The following is a 21,555-nucleotide window of genomic DNA, read 5'->3' on the forward strand; positions in this document are numbered from 1 at the left end:
TACCAAAGGGATGGAAAGGCCAAAGTGTGGAGAAAGAATGCATCTGCTCATGATCCAAAACATAGAAGTGTCACATAAAGCAGGGTGAGGCACATGCAAGTGCATTAAAAAGGTTTTTATTAAAGGGCATGCAAACAGATACAAAGTCGAAGCGCAAAAAATATGGTCCAAAACAGGCGAAGGGTCAGGCAATCAGCAAAAACAAATGAATTGGCCTTGCCCTTCTAAGTTTCAGAGGGGACTGTAAATTTGTGTGAGTGTTTGTGTGCAAACTCACACAAACACACCCATGTTGTTTTTATTAGCACTTTCAACTACTTTTAAAGATTGCATTTGCATTTCAGTTGCCTTGAAACCTTCAGTATTCAAATGATAATAAAATAAGTGTAAAAAAAAAAAAATCCAATAATTCAAGCCAATTTTCCATTTGACTAATAAAAAAATACATTTATATACCACATTCTATACAACAGAAATGTCATTGATTTATTGTGTAACAAATAACTTGTTTTACTGGACAGAACATCATGGGTTTTGAGTTACCTTAGGAATTTGTGCCACTTCTGTTCTCCCTGGAGAGTTAATAGCCAGAGGGTTAATGAGCGAGCTTAAACTTGTCTGTAACATTTGTGAAAACTTATTGAGGCCTTTCATTAACCTGGGGTTAAATGAAGATCCACCCAATCAGTGGTACTCTATAAATCAGCATGCACACTCTGAGACACTTATTCTGTTCTCACAGAATTTTGCCTGGTGTGTAAATCTTTTCTTCCTGCATAGTGTTCCCAACATGAGTTGCCACGCCAGCTCTGTGAGTATATTTATGTCAAGTAAGAAATTTTTGAATTAATGATTGATCTGAATTAGCAAAAGGTTCTTGTACTTCTTACTTCTTACTTACTTCATATTGCTTACTTAGCTTAGCAAATATTTATTCTACTTTGTTGGTAACAGATTACATTTAAGAAACTCAAGAGTGTTGATTTTTTTATTTTATATATATATATATATATATATATATATATATATATATATATATATATATATATATATATATATATATATATATATGTGTGTGTGTGTGTGTGTGTGTGTGTGTTTTCCATCACAAGGGGAGCCAATCCTTTTCCATTATGGAGCAATCAAAAGTCACACCCTTGGGGAGGACATTCACGAACACGTTATTCATTCCTTCTGAAGTTTCAAATCCAGTCATCCAGCCTGTGAGTTACACTGCATGTTCTACAGAGTTGAATGGACGTAGTCTTAAAGAATAATAATTAAAAAAAAAAACACTTAATGTTTATGGTAACTTATATATTTCCCTGTAGCTGTTGTATACTTGACTGATTGTTTGATTGATATTGTTTGTACTCTCCCCAGACACTTCCCTATATGGGAAAAATCCCTGGAGGCTTAAAACCAGATAAGGCTGTGTTCATCCAAGGGGCTGTTCCTGCAAATGCCAAGCTGTAAGCTCTCGATTTACGTTTAAAGCAAATACAGGAAGAAAATGTGAACGAAATAGCTGCCCAAGCATCGGAAATATTATTTAAGGATTATGGATACAGTCATATAATTTACATTACATTGCAATTCAAGGCATGTTTTTGTGTGTTTTTCTTCACAGCTTTGAGATAAATTTCCACACAGGGCAGTCTTATAGTGATGGTATCGCTTTTCACTTCAACCCTCGTATTACAGTTAAATATGTGTATATGAACAGTCTCAGAAATGGTAAGTGGGAAAAGGATGAAACTGTTTATGACAAGCCCTTCCCCAAAGGGACATCTTTCAGTCTACTGATTACCATCAAGTCAGAGGGATATGAGGTATGTTTTTAAACTAAACTGCAGATAATTACTTTAAACTGGATTATTATTGGATTATGTAAAGTAATAAAAGCAAATTTGCCATGCTTCTGAAGGTTTATGTGAATGGCTTGCGATACTGGCTGTTCCAACATCGCATGCCTCTAGAGCAAGTTCTGACACTTGGCATTCGTGGTGATGTTTTCATTTCCAGCTGTGGTTTTATTGATGTAAGTAGAATAGGTTCTTGATAATGTTTTTTGTCCAAGTGAATCAATTAATTTTCTGATCAAATGTTATGTTATTGAAGATTATGTTTGATCTATCTTTCTTTGCATCAGAACTGGAGCAAGACCTCTTTATTTGCAGAACAGTCAAAGATCACAGGTTTGGGGAGCTCATTCTTGAAAATGTTACCAATCCCTACAGAGCTTGTAAATCCAGTCATCCAGCCTGTGAGTTAAAAACCACGTGCAAATTAGGCCTTGTTTCCATTTTTTTCCTGCATTATATAAAAAAAATGTATATTTTGTTGTTTGCACTGCAGACGATACCCTATACTGGTCCAATATCTGGAGGGACACAACCAGGAATGGCTCTGTTTGTCCAAGGGACTGTTAATCCAGCTGCAAACCAGTATGCTAATGAATAGCCAATATAGAAATAAAGTTTATAAGTTTAAAGATAAAGTGATATATGGCTTACAATATTAAACCTCTGCTGATAACAATATTTGGTTTATTTAGTTGTATACATAAAAATGCTAATTGTTTTACATTGTTAACTATAAAAAAATATATATAAAAGGAGTCTTTTCAGTCATAATTTTTCTTCATTAAAATTGTGGTCAAAATAATTAGATAATCAAATTCTCATAATATTTAATGGATCATGTAGCCAGTATCGTGAATCGAGAAACACCCCTAATCATTTATCATCATGCTCAGTTATGCTAATGACATTTATTATTTTGCATAACTATTATTTCTTTATCATAGGTTTCGAATAGATTTTAAATCGGGACAGAACACTAATGATGACGTCCTATTTATCTTCAATCCCCGAATTGGCCAATATGTGTACATGAACAACTTTGTAAATGGTATCTGGCAAAAAGAGCAATTAGTCTGCCATAAGCCCTTCACCAGAGGTGCAACCTTCAGTATATTGATTGTTATCAATACAGAGTGTTTTGAGGTATGTTACTTGATCAATATTTAATTGTTTTGAATTAAATCGAAGTCATGTCAACAAATGTGCAACTGTTCTCCAGGTCTATGTGAATGGGATGCGACACTGTACATTCACACACCGCGTGTATTTAGGTAAAGTTACTACGCTCTACATTTGTGGAGATGCTTGCATCCACTATTTTGGCTTTACTTACGTAAGTAAACCAATTTCTTATATTAATGTATTTTGTGCAAGTGAATGAAATGTTTTGGTTCCAAACTGTTTCGTTCCATGTCATGTGTAATGTTTACATTGTACCACCAGAACTGGAGCAGATCACCTTTCTTTAAGGATCAATTGAAAATCACAGACAAAGTTACCTCAGTCACAAGTCCATTATCCATCCCATCAGAGATTGCAAACGCAGTCATCCAGCCTGTGAGTAGAACTGCACCTGCAAAGTTGATATATATATATATATATATATATATATATATATATATATATATATATATATATATATATATATATATATACATATAATGAATGTCCACTCTACAGAGAATCCCCCATATTGGACCAATAACTGGACAAATGAGACCAGGAATGGCGCTGTATGTCCGGGGCGCTGTTCTTGCAGATGACAGCCAGTATGGTGTTATTTTACTCCTCAAACAAAATTTAGAAAAGATAATCTAAGTACAGAAGTGTTTAATTGATAGATAAACAACTACATACATACATTAGCAGTGTAAATTAGTTAGTCTTCACTATTCTATTTTGACATGATATTTATTTTTTTATTACAGGTTTGCAATTGGTTTTCAAAATGGGCAAAATTATAACGCTGACGTCGCTTTTATTTTCAACCCACGGTATGATCAATACCTATACCTGAACACTTACAGAAACAGTATATGGGAGAAAGAGGAGTTGGTCTGTGATAGACCTTTCATCAGAGGGGAAAGTTTCACTGTGTTGGTTGTCATCAAATCAGAAGGTTATGAGGTGTGTAACTCTAAATAATTACCTTTTTTTTTTTTTTTAATGAAATACTTACATAAAATCACGAAACAAATTTACAACCCTTTTGCAGGTGTATGTGAATGGAAAAAGTTGCTGCATGTTCAAGCACCGCATTCCTTTAGTGCAAGTGACTGCACTTGGCATTTGGGGAGCTGTTTCAGTCCACTTCTATGGTTTTATTGAGGTGGGTAAAACAGGTTCTTGAAATTAAATTTAACTTGTGTACAAGCAGATGAAAAGTGTTTTCCAGTCAAGCTCTCTTACTAAAGATCATGTTTGATGCCTCTATCTTTTCATTAGAACTGGAGCGCATCATCTTTCTTTAAGGACCAATCAAAACTGTTAGTCATCCCATCTGAACTTCCAAATCCAATCATCCAGCCTGTAAGTTAAACAGTACAGAAACTTCAAATGTTCAGAAACTTCTTAAAATACACAAACAAAAAGTGGACCAAATATTATCTTTAGAAATTTGTATTTATTCAATTGTTATTCCTTGTGATGGATATTATTAAGTACATGGTATTTGTGCTACAGAAAATTCCCTACATCGGAGCAGTATGTGGAGGGATAAAACCAGGAATGGCTTTGTATGTCGAAGGAATGGTTCCTGCAAATGGCAATCAGTATGTCATCTCTCTCTCTCTCTCTCTCTCTCTCTCTCTCTCTCTCTCTCTTTCAAAGTATAGATTTTTTTTTTTTTTAATTCTGTGCTATAGCTACAGAATAAAATTTAAAAAATCTATACTGTTACATACTTACAGGCTTATATTTTCCATTTTGACTGGCAAAACTTTATGATATGTATTTTTTATTACAGGTTTTCGATAAATTTCCAAGCAGGGCAGAATAACAGTGATGATGTTCCTCTTACTTTTAACCCTCGAATTGGTCATTACGTATACCTGAACAGCTGCAGAAATGGTGTGTGGGAAAAGGAGCAATTGGCGGCTGAAAAACCCTTTATGAGGGGGACAGCTTTTAATGTATTGATTTTCATCAGTTCCAAAGGCTATGAGGTGTGTCTCTTGAATTCATTGAGCGACATTTGGTTTAAATTAAATTGTATCATAATGATTACATAAAATCAAAATGCACATATACATATGTTCCACAGATGTATGTGAATGGATGGAGACACTGCACATTTACGCACCGCATTCCATTTGACAGAGTTACTACGCTTCACATTTGGGGAGATGTTTCCATCAACTTCTGTGGTTTTACCGATGTGAGTAAAAATATTCCCAGATGTTGCCATCATTTAGCAACCCGTTTGTTTCTCAAACTGTTTTGATAAATATCATGCTTTATCTTTTCCAGAATTGGAGAAGATCATACACTTTTAGGGACCAACCAAAACTCACAGACGTTGGGAGATCATTTACAAGCCTGTTACCAGTCCCATCAGAAATTTCACATCCAGTCATCCAGCCTGTAAGTCAAAGCACACATTGCACTGGACAACAATGCCACATGTACTTTTTGATCATTTTTTTTTAACACAGCCAAGGTACCATGGTATAATTGAAGAAATATATTTCTAATGTCTTGTTCAGATCTTGGAATCACTCAGTAAATGTCACATTTACCATGAAAACATATACTTTTATTCATCAAATATGTTGCACAATGAATAGAAAACATAGTCGACATTGACTATTAACATCTCGAGAAGATGTACAAGATTACATAATAGTTGTTTACAAGATTAACAATGTCTCGACTGTATATCTGAATTATATATATATATATATATATATATATATATATATATATATATATATATATATATATATATATATATATATACAGTTTATATTTTTTCATATTTGCATGTGCTTTTCATAGGTCCTTCCTTATGTGAGTACAATCAAGGGAGGGATAAAACCAGATATGGCTGTGTTATTCCAGGGGGTTCTTCCTGCACATGCACAAGGGTATACTCTCATTTTACTCCTAAAACAAATACTGAAAAATCAACTTCAAATAGTAGAATACACAAAGTGTGTTGCATATTTTTGTAAGACTTAAGTTTTTTTTTTTTTTCTTCACAGCTTTGAAATTAATTTTAAAACCGAGCAGCAGGAGGATGACATCGCTTCTGTTGCTGTTGTTTTTTTTGTATGAGTAATTATTATTATTATTATTTTTTGTCACAGCTTTGAAATAAATTTCAAAACAGGGGAGTCTGATGTTGATGACATCGCTTTTCACTTCAACCCCCGCATTGGTCAATATGTCTACCTGAACAGCTTTAGAAATGAAAGCTGGGAAAAGGAGGAATGTGTCTCTGACAAACCCTTTGTCAAGGGATCAGCCTTCCAAATATTTATCATCATCAAAACAGAGTGCTACGAGGTGTGTATTTGTGATAATTTACCAACTGTTGTTGTTAAAATAAATCAGGTTCAACCAAATACGTCTCATTTCTGCAGGTCTACATTAATGGCATAAGACACTGCATGTTCAAACACCGCTTTCCTCTAGAGAAAGTTTCACTAGTTAACATTTGTGGAGATGTATCCCTGCCCATCTTTGGTTTTGTTGATGTAAGTAAAGCAATTCCATAAAACTGATGTCTTTTGGGAATTGAGTGAAATTCATTTTCTAGTCAAGCTGTTACATTAAAAATGATGATCGGTATGTCTATTATCAGAACTGGAACACACTGAATATGAGCCAATCAAATACTACAGTCATGGGGAGTTTAGTTTCAAAACACTTATCACTCCCATCAGCGGTGTCATGTCCATTCATCCAGCCTGTAAGTGAAACAACATATCTGTTGGAGAAGAATGTCAAAACATGTTATCTAAAATATCTTTTAAATACAGCCATGAATCCTGAACATAATATAACTTTTTTTTTTTCTTTTTAAATTGTAAATTCCTTTCTTTTACCAGACACTTTCCTATGTGAGTAGAATCAAAGGAGGAATAAGACCAGATATGGCTGTGTTCTTCCAAGGGACCATTCCAATAAACGGCAAACGGTATGTTTTCACATTACTTTTCAAATAAAATGCAGAAAAGCCAACTAAATTCTAGCCTTTAAAAAAGAATCAGCTATAAATTATACAATCATGAACATATCATTTCAGTTGACATCACAGCATAATAGTCGATTATTAATGTGTTCATCATTTATCATGTATTAATGACCTGTTTTTCTGTTGTTGTTGTTGTTTTTTGTATGATTCATTATTTTTATATATTTTATTTATTTATTTATTTTTGTCACAGCTTTGAAATAAATTTCAAAACAGGGGAGTCTGATGTTGATGACATTGCTTTTCACTTCAACCCCCGGATTGGTCAATATGTCTACCTGAACAGCTTCAGAAATGGTAGCTGGGAGAAGGAGGACTGTGTCTCTGACAAACCCTTCACCAAGGGAGCAGGCTTCTATATGTTCGTTGTCATCAAGTCAGACAACTATGAGGTGATGGTTTTTTTTTTTTTTTTAAGATTATTTTGAGACATTCCTCTAAACAAGCACTCTTATAAAATATAAACAAATAAATAAATAAAAACACACATTTACTACTTCTCTAGGTGAATTTATACATGTATAACTCTTCTCCAGGTGTATGTGAATGGCTTGTGGCACTGTATGTTCAAGCACCGCATTCCTCTAGAGAAAGTTTCGACACTTGGCATTTGCGGTGATATTTCCAAACCCATCTATGGTTGTATTGATGTATGTACAATGATGTAATGTGTACGTTGCTGGAATGTGCTTTCTGGTCAAACTGTTTCATTGATGATCATGTCTTATATATTCATTTTCTCATCAGAACTGGAGCAGTTCATATTTATGTCTGGATCAATCAAGAATCACAGGCATGGGGAGCACATTCTCAAGCCTGTTAGCAAACCCTTCAGAGTTATCACATCTAGTTATCCAGCCTGTGAGTTCACAGCAAATGAAACCAAGACGAATGCCACAAAATCGAAAATAATAATGAACCATGACAATGCAAATATGCAAACATTAATTTTTAGATTTAGTCTATACATGGACATCTAAAAGATGGTTACCTAATTCTGCATACTGTTCATGCATTTTCCAGACACCTCCCTATTTTGCTAAAATACCTGGAGGTTTAAGACCAGATATGGCAGTATATTTCCAAGGGGCTGTTCCTGCACATGCTGTAAGGTAGGGTCTCACTTTACTCTTCTTCAATACAAAAAAAGGACGTGATAATTAAACAGTCCTATTTATAGTACATAATACAAACAATATAATACAGTGACCATGAATATATTTTGCATTACATATCATTTTAAAAATACTCCCATGCATGGCAGTTTTACTTGTATTTTGTATGACTTTGATTTTTTTTTTTTTTCACAGCTTTGAGATAAACCTCCAAACAAGTTGGTGTCCAGAGAGTGACATCGCTTTTCAGTTTAACCCTCGCATTGGGCAATTTGTATACTTGAACAGCAGCAGAAATGGCTGTTGGGAAATGGAGGAATCTGCCTCTATCAAACCCTTCACAAAGGAAACATCCTTTAATATGTTTGTTGTCATCAAATCAGAGGGCTATGAGGTGTGTTTCTTAGTTTAATTTGCCTAAACAGATGTGACCTTTAAGAATGCGCGTTTTTTCATGCACTTTCACGTGATTCGTCACGTGTGATCACACGGTATCCTGCAGGCATGGTTTTAAGAATTTTATTTCATTTGTTGTGCTTCACACAATAACCACCAGGTGGCGCATGGAACAACATACTGTAGCTGAACACGGTAGAATGAAAATGGAATGTGTGCTCGAATGGTTCACGTAAAATGTGCTGTTACTTGTTTCAAAACAGTTCTGAGAGAAGTTCACAGATCTGCGGGTCAAGTACAAACAGATCATGGTCTTCAGTACAAGAAACAGCACCGTTTGGTTGGTAAAAGAATATATGTGCATACAGTATATGTCCAGGCAGAACTACTGTATCTACTAGCAAGCCGTGTTTATTCAAATGAAACATGACTGCCCCCTACTGGTCTTCTATGATACCGCATGAAATCGTAGATTTCCTTCTGCTTTGACGAGCATTTTTAATGGCCACATCTGTAGATACTTAATAATAATAATAATAATAATAATAATAATAATAATAATAATAATAATAATAATAAAAGAAATAATGTTTGAAACAAAAAATATTCAAATATGAACCTAACCTTGCTTCTTCAGGTCTACGTGAATGGACTGTTCCACTGTATGTTCAAGCACCGCTTACCTTTAGAGAACGTTTGTACACTTAGTATATATGGAGATGTTTCAATCCCCATCTATGGTTTTATTGATGTAAGTCAAGCTGTTTCTTATTATTTTATGCAAGTAAATACGTGTTTTGATAATTTGAATTAATGTATTAGAATATGTCTAATCTTTCCATTTTTATCAGAACTGGAGCAATTCCTCTTTCATTACGGACCAATCTAAAATCACAAGCAAGGGAAGTCAAAGTCTGTTACCTGTACCAACAGAGGTTTCACAGTCATTCATCCAGCCTGTGAGTTGAACCGTGTAATCAATGGAGATTAATGTCACAATATGTTCAATTTGAAATTTAAAATGTATATGTCCATATCTTAATCGATGCATTCTATTACTCATCGTGGATGCATAATTATGAATATTGGTTGTGTTTTGTCCAGGCAATTCCCTATGTGGGTTTGATCACAGGAGGGTTAAAACCAGACATGGCTTTGTTCTTCCAAGGGACTATTCCTGCACATGCTAATGGGTACAAACAAATTTTAAAATCAGTGAAATTGTAGAAAAAATAAGTGATATTAACATAGTTCTGAGTAACCAAAATATTTCAGGGATCAGAAACATTTCACTTTTGGCATATGTTACAATGAAGTTCAAAACACGTTAGGATAAAGCTTTTTTGACCAAAATATTGCGAATAATTATTATTATTATTTTTTTTTTACAATTTATTTACAGCTTCGAAATAAATTTCAAAACAGGACCATGTGATGGTGATGACATCGCATTTCATTTCAATCCTCGAATTGATGGATATGTCTACCTGAACAGCTTTAGAAATGGTAGCTGGGATAAGACAGAACCTACACCTAATATACCCTTCAATAAGGGAACGGCCTTAAATATGTTTGTTGTCATCAAATCAGAGGGCTATGAGGTGTGTTTTTGTTTTTGTTTTTTAAAAAAAAAAAACATTTAAGAGCACTGATCATATATATATATATATATATATATATATATATATATATATATATATATATATATATATATATATATATATATAATTTTTGCAGGTCTATGTGAACGGCATAATATATTGCATGTTCAAGCACCGCATTCCTCTAGAGAAAGTTTCAACGCTTTGCATTCGTGGAGATGTTTCCCTTTCCATCTGTGGTTTAACTGATGTAAGTTAAACAGTTAGGTGTAAGCTGATTGTTCTTGTTCATTGTTCTTGTTTATTTTTTCTGGGCAAGCTGCTTCTTTTTGAAGAACATGCTTGATATTTTTCTTTTTTCTTCAGAACTGGAAGACCTCTTCCTTCTGCTCAGGTATAGGGACCTCTAGCGCTACACCTTTCCTTAAAGATGTTTCATATCTGATCAGCAACCCTGTGAGTAAGACAGCACATAACATGGGCATGAATATGACAACATGCCAAACGGAACTTTTTACAGTCAGCCACCCTGCTCCGTGATAGATACCCAATTGTTTGTATATTTTTTATTTTCTTTTTACAGACACTTCCCTATATAAATAGAATCCCAAGAGTGCTAAAACAAGACATGGCTATACTTTTCCAAGGGACTGTTCCTGTAGATGCCAAAAGGTATGCACTTGAATTGAAATGATGGCAAATGGCACACATATATAGCAATTTTATCCAAAGCACTTTACACTGTGTCTCATTCACCCATTCAAACACACATGGTAGCAGAACTGCCATGCAAGGCCCTAACTTGCCATCGGAAGCAACTAAGGGTTCAGTGTCTTGCCCAAGGACACTTCGGTATGTGGAGTCACGTGGACCAGGAATCGAACCGCCAACCCGACGATTAGTGGACAACCCGCTCTACCACCTGATCCACAGCCACCCAAATGATAAAACACCATATACTCTAGAAGTACTATAATTCTAAAAACATTCAGACTTAGAGAATTTATTTATTTATTTGTTTATTTTTGAGAAGCATAGAACAGTTTTATAGTTTTTAGCAAGTGCAAATTATAACTTGGACACAGTAGAGAACTGCACTTCATTCACTGACTTTGAAATGAGTGTGTACTGTTATGATTTATAATCAGACACACCGGTGTCACCCAGAGGAGAATGGGCTGCCCTTTCAGTCTGATTCCTTTCCAAGTTTCTTGTTCATGTCACCTCGGGGATTTTTTTCCTCCTTGCTACTGTTGTCTCTGGCTTGTTTATTAAAGATTTACATCTATATCCAAATTTCTGTTAAGCCACTTTGTGGAAATGTGTATTGTTAAAAGGGCTTACAAATAAAACAGAATTGAATAGTTCAATTCCTTAAAGGAAATTTTTGCAATACTTTTGTTTTTCTTTGCAGCTTTGAAATTAGTCTCAAAACGGGACTGTCTGATGGTGGTGACATCGCATTTCATTTCAACCCTCGCATTGCTCAGTATGTCTACCTGAACAGCTTCCGAAATGGTAGGTGGGAGAAGGAGGAAACTGCACCTGACAAACCCTTCACTAAGGGAGCGGCCTTCCAAATTCTTCTAGTCATCAAATTTGAGGGCTATGAGGTGTGTTCTAATATTGATTTGAGATTACATTTTATATATATATATATATATATATATATATATATATATATATATATATATATATATATATATGTGTGTGTGTGTGTGTGTGTGTCTGTGTGTGTGTGTGTGTCTGTGTGTGTGTGTGTGTGTCTGTGTGTGTGTGTGTGTGTGTGTAAAAAAAATTACACCAGCATTAATTAAATGTACATAATTCCTGCAGGTCTATGTGAATGATGTAAGACACTGCGTGTTCAATCACCGCATTCCTCTAGAGAAAGTTTCAACACTTGCGATTTGTGGAGATGTTTCTCTTCCCATCTGTGGTTTTATTGATGTAAGTATAATGTAAGCTTCTTGCTATTAATGGTTTAGGTGTAAGTTGTTTATTCTTATTCATTTTTTTCTGGAGAAGCTGCTTATTTAAAGAAACTACCTGATCGTTTTCCTTTCTCTTCAGGACTGGAAGACATCTTCCTTTTACTCAGTTATAGGGGCCTCAAGCCCTACACCCATCTCTGAAGAGATTTTATTTTCAGTCAGCAACCCTGTGAGTAAACCAGCACTTAACACAGACATGAATATAACAACATGTCAGGCAGAACTTTCTATAGTCACCCAGCCTGCTCCATGATGGATAACTGATTGTTCACATTGTCTGTGCTCCCTACAGACACTTCCCTATGTGGTTAAAATCCCAGGAGGGATAAAACAAGATGTGGCTTTATTTTTCCAAGGGACTCTTCAAACAGATGCCAAAGGGTATGCTCTCAAAATTTGGTTGAATGGACATGAATAAAATATCTCGTTGAAATACTGTACTTATACAAGCATGCAGATTACAGATTACAGATTACTAGTGTCAAATATTAGTCCTGGGATAAGTATAGGACTCTTTTTATAGTCACAGCATAGTCCTTTGAAAGGGCTAGACTTTATTGGCTACGGTAGAGAGTTGTGCTTCCACTTCCTCAGATCTGTAATATTTATTCTCCTATTCACAGTGTGTTTGTCAAATATTTTAATACATTTAATACTGGTCCTCCTCTCTACACCTGTATACTCTAATGATATATAATCCCATTATCTGGTGTCACCCAGAAGAGGATGTGTTCCTTTTTCAGTCTGGTTCCTCTCAAAATTTCATCCTGATGTCATCTCAGGGAGTTTTGCACTGCCACTGTCACCTCTGGCTTGCTCATTAGGGATCTAGATCTACATTGGGAGTTCTGTGAAGCTGCATTGTGTTTTTTCAGATAGCTATTTCCAAAATTTTGTTTTTCTTCACAGCTTTGAAATCAATTTTAAAACAGGGCCGTCTAATGGTGATGACATCGCTTTCCAGTTCAATCCTCGCATTGGTCAATATATCTACCTGAACAGCTTTAGAAATGGAAGATGGGAGAAGGAGGAATCTGCACCTGACAAACCCTTCATCAAGGGAGCAACCTTCCAAATGTTTATAGTCACCAACTTTGAGGGCTATGAGGTATGTTCTATGATCATTTGCATACATATTTTACATGAAAGGATAACATTAAAAGCCATATTTTCCTTCTTTTTGCAGGTCTATGTGAACGGCTTAAAACATTGCATGTTCAAGCATCGCATTCCTCTAGAGAAAGTTTCAACGCTTGGCATTCGTGGAGATGTTTCCCTTTCCATCTGTGGTTTAACTGATGTAAGTTAAACAGTTAGGTGTAAGCTGATTGTTCTTGTTCATTGTTCTTGTTTATTTTTTCTGGGCAAGCTGCTTCTTTTTGAAGAACATGCTTGATATTTTTCTTTTTTCTTCAGAACTGGAAGACCTCTTCCTTCTGCTCAGGTATAGGGACCTCTAGCGCTACACCTTTCCTTAAAGATGTTTCATATCTGATCAGCAACCTTGTGAGTAAGACAGCACATAACATGGGCATGAATATGATAACATGCCAAACGGAACTTTTTACAGTCAGCCACCCTGCTCCGTGATAGATACCCAATTGTTCGTATATTTTTTATTTTCTTTTTACAGACACTTCCCTATATAAATGGAATCCCAAGAGTGCTAAAACAAGACATGGCTATACTTTTCCAAGGGACTGTTCCTGTAGATGCCAAAAGGTATGCACTTGAATTGAAGGCAAATGGCGCACTTATATAGAAATTTTATCCAAAGCACTTTACACTGTGTCTCATTCACCCATTCACACACGCACACTCATACACCAATGGTAGCAGAGCTGCCATGCAAGGCGCTAACCTGCCATCGGGAGCAACTTGGGGTTCAGTGTCTTGCCCAAGGACACTTCGGTATGTGGAGTCACGTGGGCCAGGAATCGAACCGCCAACCCGACGATTAGTGGACAACCCGCTCTACCACCTGATCCACAGCCACCCAAATGATAAAACACCATATACTCTAGAAGTACTATAATTCTAAAAACATTCAGACTTAGAGAATTTATTTATTTATTTGTTTATTTTTGAGAAGCATAGAACAGTTTTATAGTTTTTAGCAAGTGCAAATTATTACCTGGACACAGTAGAGAACTGCACTTCATTCACTGACTTTAAAATGAGTGTGTACTGTTATGATTTATAATCAGACACACCGGTGTCACCCAGAGGAGAATGGGCTGCCTTTTCAGTCTGATTCCTTTCCAAGTTTCTTGCTCATGTCACCTCGGGGATTTTTTTCCCCCTTGCTACTGTTGTCTCGGGCTTGTTTATTAAGGATTTCCATCTATATCCAAATTTCTGTTAAGCTACTTTGTGGCAATGTATATTGTTAAAAGGGCTTACAAATAAAACAGAACTGACTAGTTCAATTCCTTAAATGAAATTTTTGCAATACTTTTGTTTTTCTTTGCAGCTTTGAAATTAGTCTCAAAACGGGACTGTCTGATGGCGGTGACATCGCATTTCATTTCAACCCTCGCATTGGTCAGTATGTCTACCTGAACAGCTTCCGAAATGGTAGGTGGGAGAAGGAGGAAACTGCACCTGACAAACCCTTCACCAAGGGAGAGGCCTTCCAAATTCTTCTAGTCATCAAATTTGAGGGATATGAGGTGTGTTCTAATATTGATTTGAGATTACATTTTGTATATATATATATATATATATATATATATATATATATATATATATATATATATATATAACAATTGCACCAGCATTAATTAAATGTACATAATTCCTGCAGGTCTATGTCAATGACGTAAGGCACTGCGTGTTCAATCACCGCATTCCTCTAGAGAAAGTTTCAACACTTGCGATTTGTGGAGATGTTTCTCTTCCCAACTGTGGTTTTATTGATGTAAGTATAATGTAAGTTTCTTGCTATTAATGGTTTAGGTGTAAGTTGTTTATTCTTATTCGTTTTTTTTCTGGAGAAGCTGCTTATTTAAAGAAACTACTTGATCGTTTTCCTTTCTCTTCAGGACTGGAAGACATCTTCCTTTTACTCAGTTATAGGGGCCTCAAGCCCTACACCCATTTCTAAAGAGATTTCATTTTCAGTCAGCAACCCTGTGAGTAAACCAGCACATAAAACAAACATGAATATAACAACATGTCAGGCATAACTTTCTATAGTCACTGTTGGGATAAAGCAAATAACAGCTTAATCTTCACCTTAACACAAAACTTACAAAAATACACTCCCTGGCAAACCACAAAAGTGCAAACAGGAAAATAATACTATTTCTATTATAAGGCAGCTGTGATGTTGCAGAGGAGCTACACAGAGTACAGATTATCCTAAGCCAAGACAATCACTCACATTTAAAGGTTCAGGGATTCACCACACCGGGAAGCGAACAAAATGAATGGTCACTTACCCTGATTTGGAGAATTCCCGCTTCTGAAACCAGTTTGTTGGGATAAAGCAAATAATAGCTTTATCTTCACCTTTCCTCCATCACCCTTTCATCCTCTTGGTTCGTTTACTCGAAAGAAAAACTAGCGCATGTGGTTTACCATTGAGCATATGCAGGCCTGGAGAGTCTAAATGAACACACTGGCAATCAGAGTAGTTCAGAGAGACTTCTGATTTATTGTAGAATAACAGAGGTTTATATACATATACAGAGGTACAAATAGCCGGGGTAGGCGTACTGCTGTGTGGAAATAATGTGTCAGTTAAACTGTCGGCCACATACATGAAAAAACATCCTAGGCCAGATAGGGAAGTGCAACAGGTTTTGATCATATATGGTATATGTTTGCTAGCAGAAAATAGAAAGTTCCTATGATGACATTTTTACTGGCACGTACACATCACAGACAGGTCTGGAAAGTTCATGAGACAGAAATTAAACTATAACCTAAACATATTTATACATATGTGAGGGAATAGAAAATAGAGAGTTTCCCACAGTCACCCAGCTTGCTCCATGATGGATAACTGATTGTTCACATTGTCTGTGCTCCCTATAGACACTTCCCTATGTGGGTAAAATCCCAGGAGGGATAAAACAAGATGTGGCTTTACTTTTCCAAGGGACTGTTCCAACAGATGCCAAAGGGTATGCTCTCAAAATTTGGTTGAATGGACATGAAGAAAATATCTCGTTGAATTACCGTACATAAAAGCATACAGATTACAGATTACTAGTGTCAAATATTAGTCCTGGGATAAGCATAGGACACTTTTTATAGTCACAGCATAGTCCTTTGAAAGGGCTAGACTTTATTGGCTACAGTAGAGAGTTGTGCTTCCACTTCCTCAGATCTGTAATATTTATTCTCCTATTCACAGTGTGTTTGTCAAATATTTTAATACATTTAATACTGGTCCTCCTCTCTATACCTGTATACTTTAATGATTTATAATCCCATTATCTGGTGTCACCCAGAAGAGGATGTGTTCCTTTTTCAGTCTGGTTCCTCTCAAAATTTCATCCTGATGTCATCTCAGGGAGTTTTGCCCTGCCACTGTCACCTCTGGCTTGCTCATTAGGGATCTAGATCTACATTGGGAGTTCTGTGAAGCTGCATTATAATTTTTTCAGATAGCTATTTCCAATACTTTTGTTTTTCTTCACAGCTTTGAAATCAATTTTAAAACTGGGCCGTCTAATGGTGATGACATCGCTTTCCAGTTCAGTCCTCGCATTGGTCAATATATCTACCTGAACAGCTTTAGAAATGGAAGATGGGAGAAGGAGGAATCTGCACCTGACAAACCCTTCATCAAGGGAGCAACCTTCCAAATGTTTATAGTCACCAACTTTGAGGGCTATGAGGTATGTTCTATGGTCATCTGCATGCATATTTTACATGAAAGGATAACATTAAAAGCCACATTTTCCTTCTTTTTGCAGGTCTATGTGAACGGTTTAAAACATTGCATATTCAAGCACCGCATTCCTCTAGAGAAAGTTTCCACACTTGCCATTCGTGGAGATGTTTCCCAAATCATATGTGGTTTTATTGATGTAAGTATACAGCATCTTGCTAATTTTACTATAATGCTATTCCTTTTTTATTATTATTATTATTTCTTTGAAAAAGAAAAAGGTTAACATTTTTTTTTTCTGCCAGAACTGGAGTAGTTCTTCATTCTTTACGGAACTAAAGAAAGACACAGGCATGAAGAGCATAACCTCAAATGTCATCACTCTGGATGTTTCACAATCAATCAGCAACCCTGTAAGTAAAACAGCATTGTGGTATGGTGTTGAATGCCACAACATGTCAGAAAGAATTATTTGCATTCAATTTACTGTAGTTATGTAGCTATGATAATAAATAAAAACATTGGTTTTACTATTAAGAATAAGAAAACGTGCTCCTACATTACTATACCTGTTGGATACCTGATTATTCACACTATATGTGTTCTTTCCAGGCAATTCCCTATATAGGTGCAATCCCACCAGTCAAAAAACAAGATTTGGCTGTTATATTTCAAGGGACCATTCTTAAAAATGCAGAAAGGTATGCTTTCCCATCACTCTCAAATGCCAATATAGAAAATACATTTCAATTTATTGAAGCATGAACAATAAAACATCTACACTTATAGTACATTTCAACATTTTGTTTTTTACTTGTTTAACTTGTTGTTTTTTTATAGATTTGATATAAATTTCCAAACTGGGCAAGGTGCCCATGATGACATTGCATTTCACTTTAACCCCCGGATTGGTCGTTATACTGCCTTGAACAGCTTCAGAAATGGTTCCTGGGATAAGGAGGAATCTGTGCTTGACAAACCCTTCACCAACGGATCAACCTTCCAAATTATTGTTGTCTTTCAATCAGATAGATATGAGGTGTGTTTCTTAATTTATTTTACTTAACAAATGTATGGTGCAAAACCATTAAATGAATGTTCCATTCTTCTACAGGTTTATGTGAATGGCTTGAGCCACTGCACATTTAAACATCGCATACCTTTAGAGAAAGTTTCTACAATTGCCGTTTGTGGGGAAGTTACCATTCAGCTCATTAGTTTTATTGAAGTAAGTAAAGCTTTTTCTGCTTCCAATTTATTTTCTGCAAGTTATTAAAAAGGTTTATAGTTCCATTAATTAACATGTTTTATATTTTTGTTTCCATTAGAGCTGGAGTTCATCTATCAGTAAATAATAATCTAAGAAGAGTAACATAATTTCGACATAAATTTTGGATATTGTCTCTACATCAGGTTATCTAAAGTTTTGCTGCAAGGCCTGCTTGGATACTTCTATTGCATTCCAATGGAGAAAAAAAAGTTTTGTCTATCCAAAAATGCAGAAAGAAGTGACAAGACCATCCAGAAGTGACAAGTGAAACTCTGTTCTGATTTTTGTTGAAGGGTAGCTTGTCTGGCCAACAATCTACATTGGAAAGGCTTTGATGTGGTTAAGCTTGCATTAGGATTCTCTATTAGAGAGACTCAAACGGGGGATTCAGGGAACATAAGGAATCTTTCATATACTTTTCTTATCTGCTTAGGGGTATTAATATCATTCAATGCATACTTAGTCCTGTGTTCGAAAAATGGGCACCTTGTTGGGTAATATGATTTTTTTTTTTTTTAAACTGTGCAGGCCTCTTCTTTTCTCTAGTTCACTGGTTAAATTTCTGTTTGTTGAACTGATTTATCTGTTAATTCTCAATAAACAATGGAAACATGAAGGTTCGGATGCTTATCTTTTTTTATCCCTAAACTATAAATAGTCTTCTCTCTAGACTAGGGAGGACCATAACACCAAAATGTAAATGCTAATTTACTGGAATAGCGAAAGCTGATGAGGAAAATACATTTACAATGTGAATCTAACAATGTTCACCTCCCACTGGTCTGAAAAAAAAAAAAAATCAGTAATTTAAATAACCACATCACATCACATATTTCTTTATACAACCTTCCTTGGGGATTAAAAGTTGTTATAAACCAGTCCCATATCCTTCAACTGATTATTATGTTAACTATATTGGTTAAGTCCTAAACTTAAGTGAAGACTGATTGTCACATATGTGCAAGTCAGTGCATATTCAAAATAATTGTGTACCAGTTGTATACCAAATCAATCTTAGTTTATACTGAGTTTATACTCAATAGCATGTTTATATGGTACATTAATGACCTTATTGGTGATGTAATACATTATAGAAATTAGTGTATTTATTAATTATGCATTAGATATTACCTCTGTGGCCACCGGCAATAATATCCTAAATACAGATGTGGCCATTGAAAATGCGTGTCAAAAGAAAAGGGATCCTGCGACTTCATGCAGTATCACGCGGTATTATGCGCATGCTGCAGGCACAGGAAATACAAGACCAGTAGGGGGCAGTCATGTTTCATTTGAACAAACATGGCTTGCTAGTAGATAAAGTAGTTCTGCCTGGACATATACTGTATACAGCATATACTCTTTTACCAACCAAACGGTGATGTTTCTTGTACTGAAGCCTGTGAGCTGCTTGTGCTTGGCCCACGGATCTGTGAACCTCTCTCAGAACTGTTTTGAAACAAGTAACAGAGCACATTTGTCACATAATAAATGTAAAGAACACTAGGATGGACGCAAGTGGAGATAATAGCTTTTACTTAAAGAGAGGCAGGCAGACAAATCCAAAACATCAGACAATAGCATGGTCAAAAAACAGGCAATGGGTCAGGTGATTGGCAAACAAGCATAAACGAGGCAAAACCAAAATCAAGAACGAGGGTGAGAATGAGATCAAAACAATAACACATGAACCGAGAACAAACGGTTGGTATATGGAAAATTCGCGTAATACTTCGCAAAGTCTAAATGTACACAAAGTCTCTTTTATACTGTGGTTGTGAGTGTGTGTGTGAGATTGGATGCAGGTGTATGTGATTAGAATGAGTGTTCTGTGTGTTTGTGTGCGTGTGTGTGTGAGTGTGTGTGTGAGTGTTCTGGGAATTTCAGTCCATGGCGGCCATGTTTGTAGGCCACTGAGCAGTATGGGAAATGTAGTCACTGGTTTGCTGTGATATGACAGAACCCCCTCACAGCCCCTCAGGTTCCAATGCAGGAATTGTCCAACAAGTAGCAGTTTTCTCAAGGAGTCATGGAGCAAACATGAGGCTGGGTCTGGTTTGCCAGGGTCATTAGGCAAGATCCAGGCTTTGGAAGTTGTGTCGTCAGCTTTAGACGGGGGCTTGACTTGGTGGGCCATCTCATCGGCCTTTCTTGAGTGTGGAGCGACTTCCTCAGCAGAGCTGGAAGGTGGGTCCTAGGCGGAGCAGGAAGGCAGAGCGATGTTCTCAGTGGCATGGGAAAATGGAGCGACATCCATATAGAACCATGGCGTAGTTGCATCCACGAAAGAGTAGGGAAGCAAAATGGATCTCTTGGCTGCAACGGGAGGAGGAGAAACTTCCTCAGTAGAACAGGGTGGCTGAGTGAGTGGTCGATCTCAGACAGGAACTTGGCTTGAGAGGTCGCCTCGTCGACCTCGGACAGGAACTTGGCTTGAGAGGTCACCTCTTCGACCTAGGACAGGAACTTGGCTTGAGAGGTCGCCTCTTCGACCTCGGACAGGAACTTGGCTTAAAAGGTCGCCTCATCAACCTCGGACAGGAACTTGGCTCGGGAGGTCACATCATCGATCTCAGACAGGAACGTGGTGTGGAAGTTTGCATCGTCGATCTCAGACTGGAACTTGGCGTGGAAGGTCGCATCGTCAATCTCAGACTGGAACTTGGCGTGGAAGGTCACATCGTCGATCTCAGGCTGGAACATGACATGGAAGGTCACATCGTCGACCTCAGACAGGAACTTGGCTTGAGAGGTCACCTCTTCGACCTCGGACAGGAACTTGGCTTGAGAGGTCACCTCTTTGACCTCGGACAGGAACTTGGCTTGAAAGGTCACCTCTTTGACCTCGGACGAGAACTTGGCTCGGGAGGTCACATCGTTGATCGCAGACAGGAACTTGGTGTGGAAGTTCGCATCGTCGATCTCAGACTGGAACTTGGCATGGAAGGTCACATCGTCGATCTCAGACTGGAACTTGGCGTGGAAGGTCACATCGTCGATCTCAGGCTGGAACTTGGCGTGGAAGGTCACATCGTCGACCTCAGACTGGAATGTGACATGGAAGGTCACCTCGTCGACCTCAGACAGGAACTTGGCTTGAGAGGTCGCCTCGTCAACCTTGGACAGGAACTTGGCTTGAGAGGTCGCCTCTTCGACCTCGGACAGGAACATGGCTTGAGAGGTCACCTCGTCGACCTCAGACAGGAACTTGGCTTGAGAGGTCGCCTCTTCGACCTCGACAGGAACTTGGCTTGAGAGGTCACCTCTTTGACCT

The 21,555-nt window shown here is 36.9% G+C and overlaps 1 protein-coding gene across 1 annotated transcript; it reads left to right on the top strand.

Moving 5' to 3' along the window:
• Window positions 1-476: 476 nt before the first annotated feature.
• On the top strand, window positions 477-19,151 carry LOC128606449 (uncharacterized). Its single transcript, XM_053622580.1, has 52 exons — window positions 477-811; window positions 1,113-1,223; window positions 1,384-1,472; window positions 1,631-1,832; window positions 1,928-2,041; window positions 2,153-2,266; window positions 2,359-2,447; window positions 2,810-3,008; window positions 3,085-3,198; window positions 3,309-3,422; window positions 3,546-3,634; window positions 3,794-3,992; window positions 4,081-4,194; window positions 4,311-4,394; window positions 4,548-4,636; window positions 4,831-5,029; window positions 5,128-5,241; window positions 5,334-5,447; window positions 5,862-5,950; window positions 6,173-6,371; window positions 6,449-6,562; window positions 6,670-6,777; window positions 6,917-7,005; window positions 7,256-7,454; window positions 7,599-7,712; window positions 7,810-7,923; window positions 8,086-8,174; window positions 8,373-8,571; window positions 9,211-9,324; window positions 9,425-9,532; window positions 9,678-9,766; window positions 9,976-10,174; window positions 10,311-10,424; window positions 10,541-10,630; window positions 10,758-10,846; window positions 11,589-11,787; window positions 12,011-12,124; window positions 12,248-12,337; window positions 12,461-12,549; window positions 13,078-13,276; window positions 13,355-13,468; window positions 13,585-13,674; window positions 13,802-13,890; window positions 14,642-14,840; window positions 14,975-15,088; window positions 15,213-15,302; window positions 16,210-16,298; window positions 16,820-17,210; window positions 17,317-17,424; window positions 17,624-17,712; window positions 17,852-18,050; window positions 18,126-19,151. The coding sequence occupies exons 1-52, from the start codon at window positions 599-601 to the stop codon at window positions 18,285-18,287; spliced, it is 6,903 nt and encodes a 2,300-aa protein (XP_053478555.1). The 5' UTR covers window positions 477-598; the 3' UTR covers window positions 18,288-19,151.
• Window positions 19,152-21,555: the final 2,404 nt, after the last annotated feature.

This window comes from Ictalurus furcatus, chromosome 4 (assembly GCF_023375685.1).
Source record: "Ictalurus furcatus strain D&B chromosome 4, Billie_1.0, whole genome shotgun sequence".
NCBI lineage: Eukaryota > Metazoa > Chordata > Actinopteri > Siluriformes > Ictaluridae > Ictalurus > Ictalurus furcatus.

Coding starts and splice junctions, on each gene's coding strand:
- LOC128606449 (XM_053622580.1), top strand. CDS start 599: ATGAGCGAGCTTAAACTTGTCTGTAACATTTGTGAAAACTTATTGAGG. Junction 7,006..7,255: donor ATTCCAATAAACGGCAAACG/GTATGTTTTCAC, acceptor TTTTTGTCACAG/CTTTGAAATAAATTTCAAAA. Junction 17,211..17,316: donor TCATATGTGGTTTTATTGAT/GTAAGTATACAG, acceptor TTTTTCTGCCAG/AACTGGAGTAGTTCTTCATT.